The sequence below is a fragment of the Cryptotermes secundus genome, unplaced genomic scaffold (genome assembly GCF_002891405.2).
Source record: "Cryptotermes secundus unplaced genomic scaffold, Csec_1.0 scaffold1606, whole genome shotgun sequence".
Taxonomy (NCBI): Eukaryota; Metazoa; Arthropoda; class Insecta; order Blattodea; family Kalotermitidae; genus Cryptotermes; species Cryptotermes secundus.
Window position 1 is genome coordinate 1756575 of NW_019738371.1, and position 20258 is coordinate 1776832.

The window sequence follows — 20258 nt, forward strand, 5'->3', positions numbered from 1 at the left end:
GTATTAAGAACTATGTTCACAGAAAATTATAAGTCTCATAGCTTATCATCTGACAACGTCCATAATTTTGCTCGTTAAAAATCATCAAAGAACATGAAAGAACATAACATATGTTATCGGCAAAGCAAGGAGATGCTGTAAGTTACATTCACATTGTTTATTAATTTTTAATTTTTTTATAATGCTTGTTACATAAATTAACAACATTGTCCATATTGAGACTATAGCACCGGTAACAGGATGATTAATAAATATGGAATAGTTGGTAGAATGATAATCGGCAGGAGAAAACAGAGTTATTGGGGAAAACCCGCAGAAGTACCACTTTGTTCACCACAAATACCATGATCTGGGGTCAAGCCCAGCCTGCCACAGTAGGAAGCCGGCAACTAACTGCCTGAACTATGGCATGGCCATGCAATGCACTTCAAATTATCAGGAAATAAAATTTGATTAACAGTGATTTTGAAGTGTCAAAGTATGACAATAATAACTAGTAAGAACAAAAATATTAGAGACCTATATTCATTCATCAGTAATCTGTCAAGACGACAGGTCCACAGTCTCTTCCAAAACAGTTCCTCCACTTGATGCGATCTAGAGCTTTCTCCTTCAAATGAAAATATCCTCTTCTGTCCCCAAGGTCATCCAGCATCTTCTTACATCTTCTTCCTCGTCTTCTGGTCACATCTATCCACCCCTCTATCTTTCCTTCAATAACTTCTTTTAGAAGACCTATATAGAGGTATAAATAAATTTAAAAAGGGTTACCAACCTAGAAGTAACATGGTAAAGTATGAGAATGTGCTCTTGCAGATTTCCACAACTTTTGAATATTTGGGAGAATTCTCTCAGCTACCAAATGTACATAGGATTAGTGGTATGAGGCAGATGGCAATGCATATGTTTGAGCCTAGTTCTTGAGGTAAAGTTAATGTTGCAGAGTCTTGAAGGTATGATCAAATTCTGGTAGAAGTGATTGAAACAGTAGGTGAAATATTACACCCTGCTCTCCATAAACTCATTAATTCTATTTGGAATTGCAAAACTGGCTGTAGTAATTATTGAGGCATACCGCTGTTATCAGCTTCTTTTAAAATTTTATTCAATATCCTTCTGTCAAGATTATTTTTTTTATTGCTAGTGGGGTGGGACTAAGTCCCTTGTACTGTGGCCACTTCTGGCCTATTGTACCAGCCCCAGATGATAGGTGAGGGTGATTGTGGAGCAATTGTTGGAATGAAGATTGGCAAGCAAAACTGAAGTACTTGGAGAAAACCTGCCGCAGTGCCACTCTGTCCACCACAAATCCTACTTGACCAGACCCGGGCCACCGCAGTGGGAATCCAGCAACTAACCGCTTGAGCTATGGCGCGCCCTCTGTCAAGATTAAGTCTATACATAAATATCATCAATCTGGGTTTTGACATAAGAGATCAAATACTGATTAGATTTTGTATTTGTCAGCTACCGAAGGAAAAAACGGAATTCAATGAGACAGCACATCAGCTATTAATAGACTACAAGAAAGCCTATGTTTCAGTTAGGAGGGAAGTATTGTACAACACTGTCACTGAGTTTGGGGTACTCATGAAACTAGTTATGCTGATTATGTTCAAATGTAACCTATAGTAAAGTTTGTATAAGTAAACAATTGTCTGGTTCCTATTCAGAAAAGTCTAAAACAAGGAGATGCATTATCATCAATACCTTTTCAACTTTGCTTTAGAATATGCCATTGGGAAGGTCCAGGAAATCCTTCTAAAATGTGGCAAAGTTCAGATATTTGGGAATGACAGTAATAACTCAAAATTTGATTTATGAGGAAATTAAAAGCAGACTGAATTCAGGTAATGATTACTACCTTTCACCTCAGAACCTATTGTTTTTTCTCCTGCTGCCTAAAAAAAGTAAAAATTAGAATATACATAACTATAATTTTACTCTGGTTTTATATGGGTGTGAAACCTCATCTCTAACATTGAAGGAGGAACACAGACTGAAAGTGTTTGAGAACAGGGTGCTGAGGAGAATACTTGTATTTGAACTAAAGTGGGATAAAATGATGATGATATTAGGATGGAGAATACTGAGAAGTGAGAACTTGTATTCTTTAGCAAGTACAAGTACAATTAACGTGATGAAGTTAAGGAGTGTATGATGGGCAAGGCATGTAGCATATATGGGAAGAAAAGAAATGCATATAGGATTTTGGTGGGAAAGTCAGAAAGAAAGAAAGAACCATTAGTAAAACCTAGACATAGGTGGGAAAATAGTATCAAAAATGACTTTAAAGAAGTAGGATGGGGTGTCACTGACTGCATTAATCTGGCTTAGGATGTGGACCAGTTGCTGGCTCTTGCAAACATGGTAATGAACCTTCAGATTCCATAAAATATTGTAATATTCATAAGAGGAGCAACTGGTGTTTTTTCAAGAAAGGCTCGGCTCCGCAAAGTTGGTTGTATCACGCTGCTCTTCCATTGGTGCAATTGCGTGCTTCAAAATGGTCACATGCAACACAGAAATTTTTGTTCGTGCCCCATCCCTTTTCACAAGACCTCACCCTTAACAAGACTGTAACTTTTGTTGCAGCAACCATCGCAACCAGGGTTTCGTGCGATCGAACGAGTCGGTTTCCTTTGAACCTCAGTTGCAATAGTCAGGTGATTTTCTTCTATTCCACGTTTCTTTCCAGTCACTCAATCCGTTGCTTCAGTATGCGAGAGCATCAAGTGTAGCTGAGTTTGTTAAGTTTGGTGCACGGAATCATCAGCTCTAGTGGAAGATCAGCCTTCAACGTTCGTTTACAAATCGACTGTGAAGTAAGAAAGTCTCCATTTCAAACCTTCACGTGCACCAATACCGAGTATACCTTCAAACCGGGACATTTCGGCTATATAATCATTCGAAATCGCCATACTTATACCGAATATGGCCAACCAACAGGACGGCGGCATTAACTTTTTTTATTATTATTATTGTTAGTGGGCCACTTCTTTTTTTTTTTTTCTTTTTTTTTTTGTATCTCCACATATTTGTACAATCAGCCCATTGTGGGCTATAAGTACATCTTATGTGAGACTTAATCTAAAGCTTAAATACTAAGAGAAAACATGTCAGGGAGAGTAATGCTCCAGTGAGCATTCTCTACGGATCTATTTCGGGTGTGTCGTTATTTTGTGTGTTGCACTTATATGAAGCGTGTCGTTAGGTAGTTTGGTTTATGCCTTTTCAGTCTTCTGGGCTCGTCTGCCTCGTTTAGTAGTGTGGTTGCCAGTTCATTTGGATGTGCCATTATCTTGTGTTTGTATTTGCGGCTGATGTTTGTGGTTTCTTCTCGTACTGTGAATATGCCTAGATCGGCGTGTATTAGTCTGTTAGGGACGTACCACGGTGCATTGACTATAGCGCGAAGTACTTTGTTTTGGAACCTCTGTAACATTTCTATATTGGATTCACTTGCAGTTCCCCATGGTGGTGCGCCGTAAGTCCAAATAGGCTTCAGTATTGTCTTGTAAACTAGGAGGGGGCCGCTTCTGGCCTAATGTACCAGCCCCAGATGATAGGTGAGGGTGATTGTGGAGCAATTGGCGGAATGAAAATTGGCAACGGAAACCGCAGTACTCGGAGCGGCATTAACTTACACCCCTCATGCTACGTTACTTACTAATCCGTCTGTACTAGAACATAAGAAGTGCTGCCAAACCTTAATTAATTCGCGACTTGAAAATGTGCGTTTTACTAATCTATGATTTGATAGTTGTCTGTGATCTAGCTAGACTGTTGAATGGGATCAACGGAGAGAGTGTGGAAATTGGTGTTTTATGTAGGTGAAGTGTAAAGTAAATGTCTAGAAATTGTTATTTAGGTAAAACGATACACGGAACAGTAGAACTATTGTTTTGCGATTTCGGATGAACTGTATTGGAAAGTATGGCTTCAGTTGAAGAGGTAAAGTGTGTTAGTCGTAAAGTGACATAACCCTGTGTTCTGCCAAAATAATTTTACTTTCTAAAAACTTGTCATTATACTGATTAATACTTTATTCTCAGCGAGATATATAGCCTTTACTGATATTAATGCCAAAGAACAGAACGTATTTAATTACAGGGTAAGGTGAAACTTGTTAAAGTTATTCGGTATTTGTGCAGTTAATGAAAATTCACGTATGTGGAAGATTGTAAGGGTTTCTTGAGAGAATATTTGTATGTCGGTGATGGTGTATATTTACCAGGGAAGTTCACAACATGCCACATAAGTCCTTTCTTTGCAAATCATTGTAAATATAGTCCCAAATTGCATCTGTTCTGAAAGTAATAAGTGTTTCTACATTTTTTTGCAGATTCAAGAGCTCAAAGAGAAGGGAAATGAATGTGTACGGAATAAGAAATATGCTGAATCAATATTCCATTACACCCATGCTATTAAATTAGATCCATTGAACTATTCCTTGTATAGCAATAGGTCACTTGCATTCCTCAAAATGCAACAATTCTACTTTGCAATGGAAGATGCCAAAGAAACAATAAGGCTGAAGCCAGACTGGGCTAAGGTAGCAACATCTATTTCTGTTGGTTGGAAGATACACAATTTAGGTTGCTTGGAATATGTGGGCAAGAATTAAGTTACTGATAACATAATTTTTACAGGGCTATTTTCGGAAGGCTGAGGTAGAATTTTCTACTTTCCATTTCACAGATGCCTTGATATCTTACAGTCTTGCTTTAAAACTACAGCCCAATGACCCAAGTATTTTAGAAGCCATTGCGAAGACATCCCTGGAGAGGCAGAAAGATAGAAAAGGTAATATTTAAATATTTTCGCCAGTACAGAAATGGCTGTATTAGTAGTAGTTGTCATTCTGTTGGTCTGAATTATTAAAGTATATATAGTGACTCATGGAATTTCTTATTTTCTGGTAGAATAGTCTTTTATTTGTGCATTGTTATATATCTTGACAACTCATAGCATAAAGTAACTGTTCACAGTTACAAAACATTTTTAAAGAAAGTGTGGGTTTCTTTAATTACAGTGTGTATTTCTCATGTGTAAAGTGTATACCAAAAAGATTTAACCTTTTGAAACCAGAATTTCTCTACAAAAATATCCTTTTGTAATTGTCACTGGATTATACAAGTATATACTTGACAGCCTCAGTCCAACATCCTTTTTATAGCAGTGATAATGTTAAGTGATTGACTGTATATATATTTTTTTCTCTCTCACTCTCTCCCTCTCTCTGAAACTGTCAGACTTCTCAGAACTTTTGTGTGACTAAACATTATGAAGTTTAAACAAAGGAATAACATGAGTTGATGATTAAATTTTAAATTATATTTATATTTTTACTGGGGCACGCGGTAGCGTGGTTGGTTGAAGCACTATGCTACAACCCGGAAAGTCGTGGGTTCAAGCCCTGATGAGGTCATTGAATTCTTCTCAATTGACCTAATCCTTCCAGCCACACTATGACCCTGGGGTCGACTCAGCCTCTAACAGAGATGAGTACCGGGAATAATCTTGGAATGTTCTTGGCGGTGAAGGGCGGCCGGCGCGTAAGGCTGACAACCTTACTGCCATCTATGAACCGATTGTCTAGATAGTGTGGGAACATCAACATCTCAGAACCCTATGGGCCTCCACGTTATGTTACAAGGATACCTTTACTTACTTAGTTACTTATTTATATTTTTACTTTCAAATTTTACTTTTTGAGTGTTTCATATGTTAACCATGCAGATCATTTTTCCCCCCTTATTAATAACATTTCAGTTCATTGCCATTTTATGCATTTTTAGAGAGAGATGTGTTTTCTTAATGTTTATTCAAAGTTTCGAGTAAATAACATACAAACTGAGGGAGAAAACCCTTTTTCCTCTACTGCTGTAAATTGAAAATAATTATTGGCATTTCCAGCACAGTTAAAGACAGTGGCTTGACACTAATGAGTTTAAGACAGGATTTTGTGGCAGACACTTTTGTATTCCCAGAGGCTACAGAAAGGAAAAACGTTTGTAATCGTGTTTAAAGAAGATGAGTTTCGAATTTCTGGTGAACAGGTTGGCACAGAAGTAATGCATAAACTCAGTATTTTGGATGTTCCTTGATTGAATCTGGGCCAGAACCCTAGCTGTCCTGGTTGAGGTTTTACATGTTTCTCACAGTCCTCAGTCGTGTAAATGCTGGGATAGTAACTCAAAATATTGCATTGTCCTTACCAGCCTTTCCAGTTCATCTGACAGAGTCATCCCTTCATCAGATTTGAAGAGAAGTGTCCTCTGGGCTCATCATTTAACAGCCCACTTACCAACTGTTTTGAAATGTTTTAAAAGATCTAAGATTAGAACTCAATAGCATGATTAAACTTCAGTTAATGTACACTCAGAGCAAATCGACTCACTTGTGACCTGTATTCAGGAGGTGACTGGTTCAAATCTTGACTGGGGGAACACTGGCTGACCTGATTGAGGTTTTTGTGGAATTTTTTTTTGGTCCCTTCATACAAATGCCGGGATAGTAACTTAGATTAGGCCACAGTTTCTTCCTTCCAAAACCTTCCCAATTCATTATGCATGAATCCCAGCATTTGATGCTATACAGTCTGAGCTATTGATGATGATGTTAAATAAACAACAGATAAGAATTAACTAATATAATTAGTATAATTAAATGTTTGTTGTGTTATTGAATGAAACTGCAATTATCTCAGGTCAAGTTTAGGCAAAATATAAGTGCACAGCTCATGTGATCTAGTTCCATTAAGTTGGATTTAAGGTACTTACATCAGTGACTGTGAAGAGCAGTCTGATGGATTGTAACACTGTGTAGTTTGGAAAGAGCCTGACATTTTGGAGGAATATATTTCCTCCATTTTTAGGGTCAGAGAGTAAGCCAAGCAAGAAATCAGCAAGAATGAGGCTCATGCAGACTGTTTCTTGGTTCTTTCACCTTGAAGATGAAGGTGATATGTTCCCCCAGAATGTTAGGCTTTTTTCCATACTACACAGAATTACAATCCAGAAGGCTGTATTCTTAAGTTCCATTAATTTTATTCAAGGCATTTGTTGTTTAGACAAGTTTCAACCCATGTGTAAAGGTAAAGATAAAGCTGTTCCTGTGCTTAACTAATTAAACACTGTGCCATGAACATGTATGGGGGAGTGGATGTATAGACCCACGTTTTCTTGACCTTGGCACTAGTTGGAGGTGTGTGGTCAGATTCACGCTCTGGTTGCTTTACTCGTGGGGAGAGAGCCCCTGGTACCCACTGGATAAGAGGCTGGGTGGCCCCAAAACTGATCTGGACTCTATGAAGAAAAGAAAATCCCTTCCCATACTGGGGCAACCCATATTTAAAACAAAATTAAAATATATTGTTTCAGCTGATGATCAAATTCCATGGCTTGGAGCTGGTGTTGGCATCATCATGGGTGTTATAATTGTGGCAGCAGACCATATTCTCACTCATAAACCAACGTTAGTTGTAAGTGCATCTAAAAATTTAGATATTTCATTCCAAATCAACTAATGTCTTCAAAAGTCTGTGGAAGCTGAATTATTTATTTGAATGTAACTTGGTATAGTTGTAGTTCTTATGACAAAAAAAATATAAAATTTGACTTATAACTTATTGGTTTTGAAGGCAGAGGGTGCCAAAGTTTATGTTATGATAGGTGTTTTCACATCAGGCATGGAGGTATTAAATGATACAAAATATTGTGTCTCTGACACTAATGGAGGTATCTGGATGAAACTTAATTCATTTGGAACTCATATAAAAAGTTATAAAATGACATGTAAAACTTTGTCATAACTTTATATTTTCAAAGGGTGAAAAAGTATACTCCTAAAAAGGAATCCTGCAACTTGTATTCACATAATATTTGTTGGGTAAAGGGCAACCAACAAAAAATTTGAGGAGACAGTAGTCCCTGTTCTCCCTACAGACAATGTAAATTACAACTTGTTCTTTCATTCCCTAACTGAATTATCACTACAGTTGTGGTCATTTGGTCATGTTTCACATTATTACAGCATAAAATTAACAATAATGGCTTCAGTTTAGACTGTCTTTTCATATCATGCATATGAATGTACTTGATTCTTCAGTTGACCTCCTCCTTCCAGCCGCACTATGGCCCTGGCATTGACTTAGCTTCTAACAGAAATGTGTACCAGGAATCTTCCTGGGGCTACGGTGGCTGGCATGTAAGGCTGACAGTCAAAGGGACCTTTTTGAGCCGATTGTCTTGGAAGGTGTGGGAGCCTCAACATTTCACAACCCAATGGGCCTCTACAGCCTGCTACAGGGATAGTTTTGCCCCCCCCCCCCCACCACTGACCATCTGTTTCTTTTTGGAGAACTTCAGTTGTGCTCTTCTATGTCTTTTCATGAGGATGAACTGATGTCCTGTACCTGTTTTCACTGTACTTTATGTTTCAACCCAGCAAATGTTGTCCTTCTGTGACCAATGGACAGGTCACAATTAACCTTTAGGATTCATGAATTTGACAAGGCAGTCACTTGTCTTATCACTTCTTCCATCACATCACAGTGTCACTGTATGCAATGTGAGTAGGTCCTGAATACCCCTGTGAGACACATGTGAAAGAATGTACTTAATTAGAAACTTGAAAACCCTTTGTTGTGTTGCGGTTTAGTGTTAGGTAGCAGGTAGCATTAGGTATCTGCATAAAATTACTGAGCCATTTCTTTAGCTGTGTATCAGTTTCTGTAGGTCTGCCTGACTCACATAACAATGTTTTATTCCATGAGTACTTTTTTTGTGAAAATAAATAGAAGCCTTTTGGTGTTGGTATTTGCTGATCATAAGGGCATTGAAAACTTGCTTATGGTGACTGCCATTTTTTCTGTACCATCTGCAGGGTCACAAGGACCTTTTGCCATAACTGGTGTTTAAGAAATGCCATTCTGTAGCAGTTGTAGAATAGTTTTTTTTACTTGCTAAATTTAAAAAAATCTGTGATGCAGCTCCATAACTGAAATACAATATTTTTTTCATATTGCTATCCAGTGTCTGGTATACTGACTCATAGCCTTCTGAAGAGCATGAAGTGTGGTTGTTACATGTGTTACTGACAATACACAAGGAAACAGGCTTTGGTTTAGATAAAGGTTTCGGATGAAACATGTATTACAATAGGATGAAGTGTCACTTGGTCATTGGACCAGTGATCCCATTGCACTACACCCTGAACCAAGAAAGTAATTTTCTACAAAAACTGCTAATGCAGCACATTCATGTTCACATAAACTTTCTTTGTACTTAGCTAGAACTGCAGTCTCATGTGCAACTTACAAAAATATGAAGACAAAAGCTCATCCAAATCTTGTCATTTCATATCATCCATATATTTCTTACATGGGACAACAACAGTCATTGAAGTGGATTCATGTGTCTTCACCCACTGTCTGTATGCGATTTTATTTGGAAATTCAAAATTTACAATTGTAAAGAGTATCTTGCGGACTGCTTCAGACCCAGGGCAGCTTGCACATAACATTAAAGCACATGTTTCACTTTCTGTCAAGCATACCATTTTTTTTTCAGGAAGGTTTCTTTGCATTGAAATCAACTGTAAATTGTGCTCTTTGTACTATGAGTATTATTTTCTGATGAAGCACATAGACACATACTGTACGGACTCCACTTGCACCTACAAGGGTCCAGAGTTTTGGATGCAGTTCTGAAATTATGGAAAATTGATTGAAAGAATTTTGTGTTTCCCATAAATGATGCATTCAGTTTCTGAAGACTAGACATTACTAATATTTTTTGCCCATGTTCACTTAGCATGTGGTTTCTTCAAGTCGCTGTTTCACAGCTGTTTCACCAACTTCTTGCCACAATGCAAGCACCTGTACTTATCTTCCTCATAAATTGAATGACCGTGTATAATACCATCAAACAAAGGTCAGCTTCTTATTATCAGCTTCAGAAAGAATGCCGAGCACTTTCTGTAAAGCTCTCTCTTTTCTCATCACATTGAGACACATCAAACCCAGCAATGACCTTCTCTGTTGAGTAGCTGCAGCGTTTCGGTGAAATGAAGTTAGTTCATTGAAGTTTTAATTTCACATTTTGGAGGAGTTTCTTATTCTTTACGAAGTTGGATCAGTTTCACATTTTCAGATACTCCACAATTACCTGAATCCACTGTGACACACAGTGTACTTGTAACTGAATTTTTCTTTTAAGTTTATCCTTTACAGCAGAAGATGCATGTTGCAACTTTTGTGTACAGAGAATAATCTTTCGTTCATTACTGTCATCTCTTTTCAACGGGTGAAACACCCACTTCCAAGAATGAAGCATACATACCCTTGTCCAAGTCTGTTGACATTGCATAAGATGTGAATGTAAGATCCATTCTGAGGATTGTCAGATTGCTGTTAGCATTTTATGTTTCTAAGGAACTAGGTCTTATAACCAAGCAAGTTGACTCAAGCAGTAAACTTCTGGCTTGTTTTCAGAAAGTCCTGGTTCAAATCTTATCCAGAACTCTGACTCTCCTGAGTAAAGCTTTTTGTAGTTTTCTGGGCCTTCCAGGTAAATGCCACTGTAATACCTCATGTACGTCATGATTGCTTCATTCCCCCGTCCTTTGCCATTCAATACTAAAAACATAAGGTAAAGTTATCCCTCTGCTTAACTAATTGAGAAGTGCGTCAGGAAGGCATATGGGGGAGTGGACATACAGATCCAGATTTTATTGACCTTGGCACTATTTGGAGGTGAGTGGTCGGCTTCATTCTCCGGCCACTTTACCCCTGGGAAAAAGGCCCCCAGTACCCATTGGATAGGAGGCTGAGTGGACCCCAGAGCCAGTCTGGAGAAGAGAAAATTCTTGACCCTACCAGGACTCAAACTCCAACCCCTCGGTCGTCCAGCCCATAGCCAGTAGCTATACAGACTACACTGTAAGGTTAAGTTTCAGTTAAGCATTATGCCATGAAAATGTATGGGGGAGTGAAAGTATAGCTCCACCATTTATTACCTCAACACTAAGTGGAATGGAATGGTCAGCTTCATGCCCTTGCCATCTTACCCCCAGGGAAAAAGCTGCCAGTACCCATTCGATAGGAAGCTGCGTGGGTCCCAGGGCCGGTCTGAGTGCTGTGGTGAAGAGAAAAATCTTACACTTCCGGGAATCAAACCTGGGCCATCCAGCCAATAGCCCATCACTCTACTGACTGAGCTATCCAAACTCCCATACTGAATTGAAACATAAATAAATTAGATGTTGCATTGCAACCAGTGGTCTGTACATGTTTTTTTAACATGTTTCTATACAATTTACAGACATTAAGTTAAAGTTGATTTGTCAGTTATCAAATCAGAATATTTCCTCATATGTTACAGCATCCTGTTCTGATGGCACTTCTCACCATTGCTGTAGCCATGATTGGTTATGGAATTGCACGAGGGATCCGCTACTATGTCAAGTGCCAAAGAGAAGCGCTTCTCGAGCCCCCAGTGGATTTACTTCAAGGTCATAAATACATTACTTTATTAGTTTTTCTGGTTTATTCTTGAAATGACTTATTTAGTAGAATACATTATATATTTGTGGTGAAAATACTTTCTGTTACAAACAATTGTCTCACATTTCTTTGTGTTGCCTAAAGTGTTGTCCAGTCTTCTTATAATTTTCACTGCCATGCATCTGCCATAGCTTTGAATTTCCAAATTGTTTGATTGTAAGCACTTCCTTCCATTCTGACCTCTACATTGCACCCTACACACTCAAGATATTTTTATGTCTTTGGGCTCTTTTATTTTTTCACTCTTCGCCATGTGTTATGTTACCTTTATTGCCATTATGCGTTTCTTCTTTACGAAGATACTTTTAGTAGTATTGAGAAATGTTGATGAAGTTATCTTTTATATTTTATATTTCATACATTTTGTTATGCACCAAGATTATAAATGAATGCATAATGGGGATGTTGTATGTGTCCATTTTGCACTTTCTAACATGGAGATTATTTGAAGAAGTATAAAGAAAAATAATTCCTAATATACTGTGATATCTGCACTATCATTTCAGCATTAATAATCAGCGCCAGTGAGGGTTGAAAATTAAAAAAAATATGCCCTTACAAAATATGTGTACATCGTGTTGCATGAGAGTAACCATGACCTATTTTAAGATGCTATCCCTGAATTTGTTTGTTTCCTCCAGTCTCAGATATCAACCCAGGGCCTCCAAAATGAGATCCAGTAATGCTCACTGCTGAAGAACAATGTCGAGATCTTGTTATCTTGGGAACTGAAATAAGTGAAGTTAGCATTACAAGAAAGTTTGCTCCATACCGAGCCATAGCTCAAGCGGTTAGTCGCTGGCTTCCCACTGTGGCGGCCCGGGTTTGATCCCGGGTCTGGTCAAGCGGGATTTGTGGTGACAGAGTGGTGCTGGGGCGGGTTTTCTCCGAGTACTATGCCAAGTGGACCCATTTGGACTGCACCCCCCACTAAGCAAATTAAAAAAAAAGTTTTCTCCATGGATTTTACTTCAAATTAATTTCTACAGTCAATACAGCAGTAATTTGTTGATCATATTAACTGTGAACGTTCTATGTATATATGAACCCTGTTGAGGGATTGTTGTGGCAAAAGTATGGAGATGACTAGAAGTAGTCTCCTTGGGCCGTTGGTACTGGCAGGTACCATCATTAAATTAGTGTTGTGTAAACTGTATAAATGGATTTGAACTAATCAAAATACACAACAGGATGCAACATACGAATTTAGTTTTTAATTTAATGTTATTTTTATTTTTTCCCAGATGATGAGAAGGAACCTCAGGCTGTTGAAACAGACAGTACTGGTAAAGAAGAAAGAGTCCATCGATCATACACCAAAGCTCAAGCTCGACAGAGATTCAAGAAAGGGAAGAGTTAGTTAAAGTGGAGAGAAAACAACTGGAACAGTCAGGATGATCAGAGGTTTCAGCCTTCACCCTTAACTGATGAATTAAATGTTTGGGCAATATTTTATACAGTCAGCTGAAGTTTCCATGGCCAGAGGCTAAGAAAAAACACCATTTAAAAAAAAATCTGCCAAGGTAATATATTCATTATGTAAATGTAAATAATAAAATAAGGGATCAAAAGTACACAGAGAATCGTTTAGTTGGTTCTACTGCAGATTTTGCAAGAAGCCATTCCAGATGTATTTGCTGAAAGTAATCTTGTATTTTAATCAACACATACATTTTAATTGCTGTTTCCTGTGAGGTAAACATTTTATGTAAAAACTGTGCTCCAACGATGGGGAGGCAAAGGTTGCCTGAGTGTATGATGCAAACTATAAATATTATCCTGATTTTCAGACAACTGTTACTGTGACTGGGGTACCCTCAAATTCAGTTTGTCCCTTAATGAATGGTAGAGTGGTCAAAGTGGACTAGTTCTTCCAGTGACTTGTCTGACCTTCTCATCGTTGAAGGATACCTTGTTGTTTTAATTATGCTGATTTTGTGTTCTTCACTAAGGTGGTATTACATCAAACTTGTGTTTGTGTTACTTCTTGGTTTATTTCACAACAGTCAGTGCCTGATACCCTATTTAAGGATGTGAATGAAAGCCTTATGTGTGGTACTATTTTGCATTTTTGTGGAGGGACTGAAGAAATCCACGAATACAGGCAGGAGAGCTACCAGTTGTATACAATAACCTTTTAAGCTTAAAAATAGTCCCCCAAAACTAGGGGTCTTCTTATATGCAAATCATAAAATGTGAACCTTACGCCAGGTGATGATTAATGACTACAATGTATCTTTTAACTCCCATCATAATTATTTCTAATTGAAACTCATGATCGTTTATATAAGTAAGATACAGATTATAATAAAGTAATGTGTAGTGAGATAACATGACCACAGTTACCATGACTGCAATGTCAGTATGAGGAACTTGACACTATTCACCATTTGCAGCAGCTCATGTAAAACATACCAGATCCATGTGTCGCACCAAACAGGCACCTGTGTGGGTTTTACTAGCATTAATGTTGTTCTGTGATTTTTCATAAAAGGCTTTAGTTGTGAGTATACAGTATACAAGGATTCTGCAGGATTTTAATGAATTTTAGATTAAAAAAATGTTACTCCATCTCATCTTGTAAATGTACCCCAAATTTAAACCTTTAATTGAAAATTTGGGAGATGCTAGTATGTGACGTAACTGTTCAGCCTTACACTGAAATGTTAAGACATCTTCATCAGGTAAACATATGAGGTACCTACATTGTTTTTTTATCATGTACAGTAACATCATGTAATACCTCCTATTTATACTTAATGTCTCTGTTCTTGCCATAGAATCACATAACTAAAACTTCTGTAGTAATGTCTGTAATAATATAATTAAATTTGATTCAGGTGGCTGAAAATATTGTAACAGTCATGATTACTGTCTTTTGGAATGTGATTTCATGTAGTTTGATAGATGAGATATAAGAACCTATTGCCACCATCCTCAAGGTAGAAGAATGAAGATGAAGGCAAGAGGCTCCTCTGAAATATTGTTACCCATTTACCAAAGTGGATGTTATACCCAAGAAGAGCAAAATCTTGGTGCCCACTGTCATGAGAAGCTCAGATCTTACATTGTGGTGAATGTACTGGTTCTGTGAAAGCTGGGATTATTTGACCAGCTAAGAGATCCTGGTTGTAATCATGGTATTGTCAAGAGTGCAGGATTCATCATGGAGTTGATATGCTTTTCATTTTTATAGACTTAGGAGTACCAAACCAGAATAAGGGTAATGGTCTTTCTTGTCAGTGTGTCAGTGAAAGAGATGACCTGGTATTTCTTGAATTGCTGATATGTTAGAGCATGAAATTATTGACATTTAAAACAGTGATGTTTTACTGTTAAAGTTTTGGAATTAGCAATTCAGAGCCCTTAACTGTTAGCATTTCACATATCTTAGTGGAGTTACTTACAATATTATATGTCTCCATCTAGTGCCGAGGTTTAGAATCCATGGAGCTATACCTCTACTCCCCCATACCTGTCTTCATGCCACAGTTTTTAATCAAGCACAGGGACAACTTCACCTTTTCCCGTAAGTTGTTATTTGTTTTACTGTTTTATCTTATCACAGTAAATATTTTAATTTTAAGTACAGGCATAGGAGCCTTGTATCATGGCCCTTGCACAATATGAAAGAAAACAATTGACATCTTCTTAAATGTATGGAGTGAAACTATCCTCGTGTTTGCATGGTAACTGCAATAATATGAAAAAGGGAAGACAATGAAAATATGTTATGCCTTGAGCAACAATGGCATAGCAATAGCACTTGTGCCAGCAGGGCTAGAAATGGGGTAGACATGGATAGACACCATGGGTGTAGTTCCAGAGCACTTCACTTTCAAGGAAGCCATTTACATTGCCTTCAGATGTCATAATTATCATTCCCACATTAATTGTGGGAACAAACTCAATGGTCTATGTTGTCATAATTTCTTTTTAATATAAGTTAGAATTTTGCCGAGTTTCTTAACCGATCTAGAGCATCTAACCAGTTCTGAGAAGCTATTTCCACTCATGGGGGCCAAATTTATGCCAACTCAAAATTTGGCTGGCACCAATGATGGCAAGTTCCATGTACAGTATGCGCCAAAATGCACGCTACTGAAATGAATATTACCTTGTTGTCATCTGTGAGTTTATTTCTCCTGAAAGAAACTAACATACCCACTATTAGCGTTTGATTTACCACGGTATGCATAATGTAAGTTTTCAAAATGTGCACCGTCTCGCTGTAGACCGTGTTCATATCGTTCATGCAGATTCTCAATCATACCCTGGAACAAAGGTTGCTGCAGACTCCTGCAAAAGGAGACAGTTTGCTTGCATAATGCAGGCACAGTTCTTGGCAGATCTTCAGAGGGGAACACACTCTCCTTTAACATTCCCCACAAGTAGGCATCAGGTGGTATAAGATTGGGGGAATGGGATGGGAATGGGAAGTCAGTACCACGTAAAATGATTTGTCCTGGAAAGTTTTCTTGCAGCATGGCTAGAGATTCTTGAGTGGTATGGCTGGTCGCCCCGTCCTGTTGATACCACTGTCTATTCATGCGAAGGCCCCTTGCACGACAGAACCTTCTCAAATCCTGAAGAAATGGTCCGATCACCATGTCCCTGTAGCATTCTTGGGTAATGGTAAGAGCATTGCCTTCCTCATCCTCAATGAAATAAGGGCCTAATATACTGTGACTGAGACGGCACACCATGTCGTCACACATGTACTGTGTAGCAGTTTCCGGACGATAACATCTGGTCGCTCAGAACCAAGGAAGCGAGTTGTCTGATGATTGATGTAGCCATCCAAGTGAATGTGACTTTCGTCAGAGAACCACAAATTCCTCAAGAAATCTGGATCCTCGTACACCATGGCCAAAAATGTTCCACAATACACCATCCTGGCTCGCATATCTGACTCTGTCAAGCGTTGTCCATCCTGTATCCGGTACAGAAATCCACCTATGTCCTTAAACAGTCAGCAAACAGACACATCGCTGATGTTCAGTTTCAAGGCCATTCATCGTAGACTTCATCGGGGCGAATACAGCACCTGCTGAAGAACACATGCGTGATTCTCTTTTGTCGAAACAGGTACTGGTCGACCAGACTTCCTCTTCCATTGACACAGTAGACTACCAGAATGGCAAAATTTCTTAACAGTAGACAGCATGACTGTGTTACTTGGTGTCATCTTATTAAATCTCTCTTGGAATTGTTCTGTCACCTTTTTCAAACTCGGTCCCCCTTCACGACCACTTCCATATGAGCAGAAATAATACTCAGCTATGAATACTTTTTCCTTCGTCGAGAGACCCGTTTCCAACAACAACCGCACAACACAACTTCCTTTTCACTACTGAAAACACGTGATACTGGAGCTATGCCCCGTCGACAAATGCACATGTGCATTCAAGATGCGTGAGTTTTAGTACTGCACATTTTGGCGCATACTGTATATGAACATCTGAAGCCACTTGATGATTAAGTAGTTCAAGTCACTATCATTTTTGTATATGATGTATTTTAGCTGTTACTTTACGTTGGATACTGAAAAGTATCTGGAGAAAGAGAGCTGTCTTCCCTTTTAACATATGTTGGTCATTTTTCTGGGTTTCTTCTCTGATCTGAAGCATCTCAGTAGTTCTGAGAAGCTTTTTCCATTCCTGAGGTTCAAGTTTGGCACCAGCTCAAATTTGACAGGTGCCAGTGATTAAAAGCTTCATCTGTATGGGTATCTGAAAGTATTTGATCTTAAAATAGTTCATGCATTCCAGGAATTCAGTTGAATACATGGCACCCATAGTTGTGAGGCAGTATAATGTGGTCATAAGTCCCTCAGGACTCGCAACCAAGAATAAGTGTGATGGCAAGCCCCAGCAGCAGTTCAGGAATTTGCAGGGGGGTGGGGGGACACAGACATCAAGGTGTTCTCATAAGGCTTATTTTATTTTATTTTATTTTGTATTTTTTCCAAATTAGGAAAGAAGACTAAAAATATTGTATTTCATTTTCATTATTTCGTATTACTGTTTTTATCTATGAAATGCATAAAATCAGATTAAGAAGCTCTCTCACAAACCAGTTGAGTTTCATAATGAAACTAGAATTGAAGAACTGTCTAAATATGCACCTGCAGCAGCTAATAGGCCCATATCACTATAATTCAGCAAGTGCTGATATAAATTTGACATCAGGCAGAGAACTAATGTTCTCATCTGTTGCTGAGAGCAAATTTGCATTCGGAATTAGATTTATGATTTCCCTTAATTGTAAAAGTAGAGTTGCATGTGAAACTTGTGGTTGTTAAGACGGCAGATATTAACATTATGATGTGACATCATGGATTTTTGTAGATCGGTGCTGACATTTTGGAGGAACTTGTTATCTTCATCTTAAGATCAGATGTTGCTGGAAGCGTGTTTGTCTCGATCATTGGCACATATCTGTCAACCTGTGTATTACCACATTCCAGAAGACAGTATTCTTGTAATCGTTATGGTACTGTAACTTCATGACAATGCTGAACAGCAACCACAACTGATTTCTTTCCTCTAACACTTTTAGTGTCAGCAGTGCACTGGGCCTAAACTGTTTAAGTTTCACACATCGTGGGGTCTGATCTTCGTGATTCTTCCTGTCTTCCTGTCCAAGTTTTTCTCATCTGTTCAGTGCAGAGTGACATTATTATGTGATACAGCATTGTTGAATGACGTACTATTGTAACAACATGTTTGAAGCAGTTAATATCTGATTGTCGGTAGCCACAGGAGCTTTCCTCTCCCCCTGTTTCTACATTACTGCACTGTTCTCGCCTTGCGTCTTGGCTTATTGCTGCCAGCACTGAGCAATTTTACAGTCTCACTATACACATTGTTTCTCCTCTCGTGAACGCCACGTGCTGCTTCTAAGCTCACAATCATCCTTGTCTCAAGTGCGCAACTCCTGAACTCAACAACATTTTTATCCTGGAGTAGCCATTGTGGAAACTGCACGGTTCAAGCATAGAGGAACAGCCATCCACCAAAACTCGTGCCATTGTCTAGATTTTGGGGACATCAGTGTTTGGAGGATCCTGCACGGCCAACAACTTTATCCGTATCATCCAACGCGAGTACNTATCCTCATCTTTGTGAATGTAACTCTAAACAAATATATCGAGCGCAGTTCTGCTTCTTTGGAGGCATGACATCCATGTTTTCTTTTTTGCCTCACATGATCTGTTTTGAAAACCATGGTTAGATGAGGCATAATATTCAGTCTTTCATCGTTAAAATTGTTGAAAACCGTTAAATCAAAACTTAACACTATAGTAAGATATCGCAAAACTAAAAATTCGTAACCATAAAAACTGCTAGTGCTACAATATAAGGCTATATTTCCATAAATTACTCATATGTTTTATAAATTGCATATTGTACATTCGGTTGTAGTCTGATTTGTTTTCTGTTTACACTTTTAACTCACTTAGCGTTAACGTTTTCAGGAAAAAATCCGTATAATTTTATATATATACATGATGTCCCAAGAGTTTGGTGCCATACTTCAGGAGCGTACTGAGGGTTCCCTATAGAATAACTTTGAAATAAGAACCCATGTCCGCAAACGTAAAATAATAGCGCTAGGGCGGCATTTTAAATCATTTCGTTTAAACTTTGCGCCTCAATGTCGAACTGCATTGCATAGAGGAACAGCCATCCACCAAAACTCGTGCCATTGTCTAGATTTTGGGGACATCAGTGTTTGGAGGATCCTGCACGGCCAACAACTTTATCTGTATCATCCAACGCGAGTACATGATGTAGGTCCAGCTTACTTCGTACCACGAGTTCAATTTTGTCAGTGGATACTGAACCAGTGTTTACATCAGCCAAACTTCCTGAATCACGTGTTCTTCACAGACGAAGCGCAGTTTACAAGGGATGACTGGTTCAACTGTCAAAACAGCCATGTTTGGGCTGACGAAAACCCCAACGTTACTGTAGTTGGTTACCACCAGGCTCAATTTTCTGTCAATGTCTGGGCGGGCATCATTGGCGATCACTTGATGGGGCCTTTCCTCCTACCACCGCGACCCAATGGGCCCTTTTACAAGGTGTTCCTGGAACTTATCCTTTTGACTTTGCTTGAAGACGTGCCACTGATTGTGCGGAGGCAAACGTGAATACAGCATGACGGAGCGCCGGCACACTTCAGCACTATATAACGAGACTACCTGGATGCTGCTTTTCATGGTCGTTGGATAGGAAGAGGAGGCCCAGTGCCTTGGCCACCCCGATCCCCAGACTTGACACCTCTGGACTATTTAGTGTGGGGCCATGTGAAAAGCCTGTAGATAATGAATTCGAGCTGTTGGCCAGAATACTTGTTGCATGTGACGTGATCCGTGAGACACCTGGAATATTTGAAAGGCTGCGCCAAAGTTTCTTTCATCGATGTAACGCGTGCATTGAGAAGAGTTTGGAGGGGGTAATATGCCTGTGTATGCTTTTCGACATTGAGGCACCAAGTTTAAACGAAATGATTTTAAATGCCGCCCAAGCACTGTTATTTTACGTTTGCGGACATGAGTTCTTATTTCAAAGTTATTCTATAGGGAACCCTCAGTATGCTCCTGAAGTATGGCACCAAACTCCTGGGATACCCTGTATAAATACAGAGTGTCCCGGGAGGAATGTGCCAGACTTTGGAAGGG

General features: G+C 38.8%; 1 protein-coding gene across 1 annotated transcript; it reads left to right on the forward strand.

The window, feature by feature from the left end:
* Window positions 1-3576: 3576 nt before the first annotated feature.
* LOC111871021 (STI1-like protein) lies at window positions 3577-14445 on the forward strand. The gene is made up of 6 exons (XM_023863745.2): window positions 3577-3954; window positions 4346-4555; window positions 4653-4806; window positions 7386-7486; window positions 11388-11517; window positions 12814-14445. Exons 1-6 carry the CDS (start codon window positions 3937-3939, stop codon window positions 12927-12929), a joined length of 729 nt encoding a protein of 242 aa, XP_023719513.1. The 5' UTR covers window positions 3577-3936; the 3' UTR covers window positions 12930-14445.
* The last annotated feature ends 5813 nt before the right edge of the window (window positions 14446-20258 follow it).

Excerpts from the sequence above, each read along its gene's own strand:
- LOC111871021 (XM_023863745.2), top strand. Across the intron at positions 4,807-7,385 it reads GAGGCAGAAAGATAGAAAAG|CTGATGATCAAATTCCATGG; the intron begins GTAATATTTAAA and ends ATATTGTTTCAG. Across the intron at positions 11,518-12,813 it reads CCCAGTGGATTTACTTCAAG|ATGATGAGAAGGAACCTCAG; the intron begins GTCATAAATACA and ends ATTTTTTCCCAG.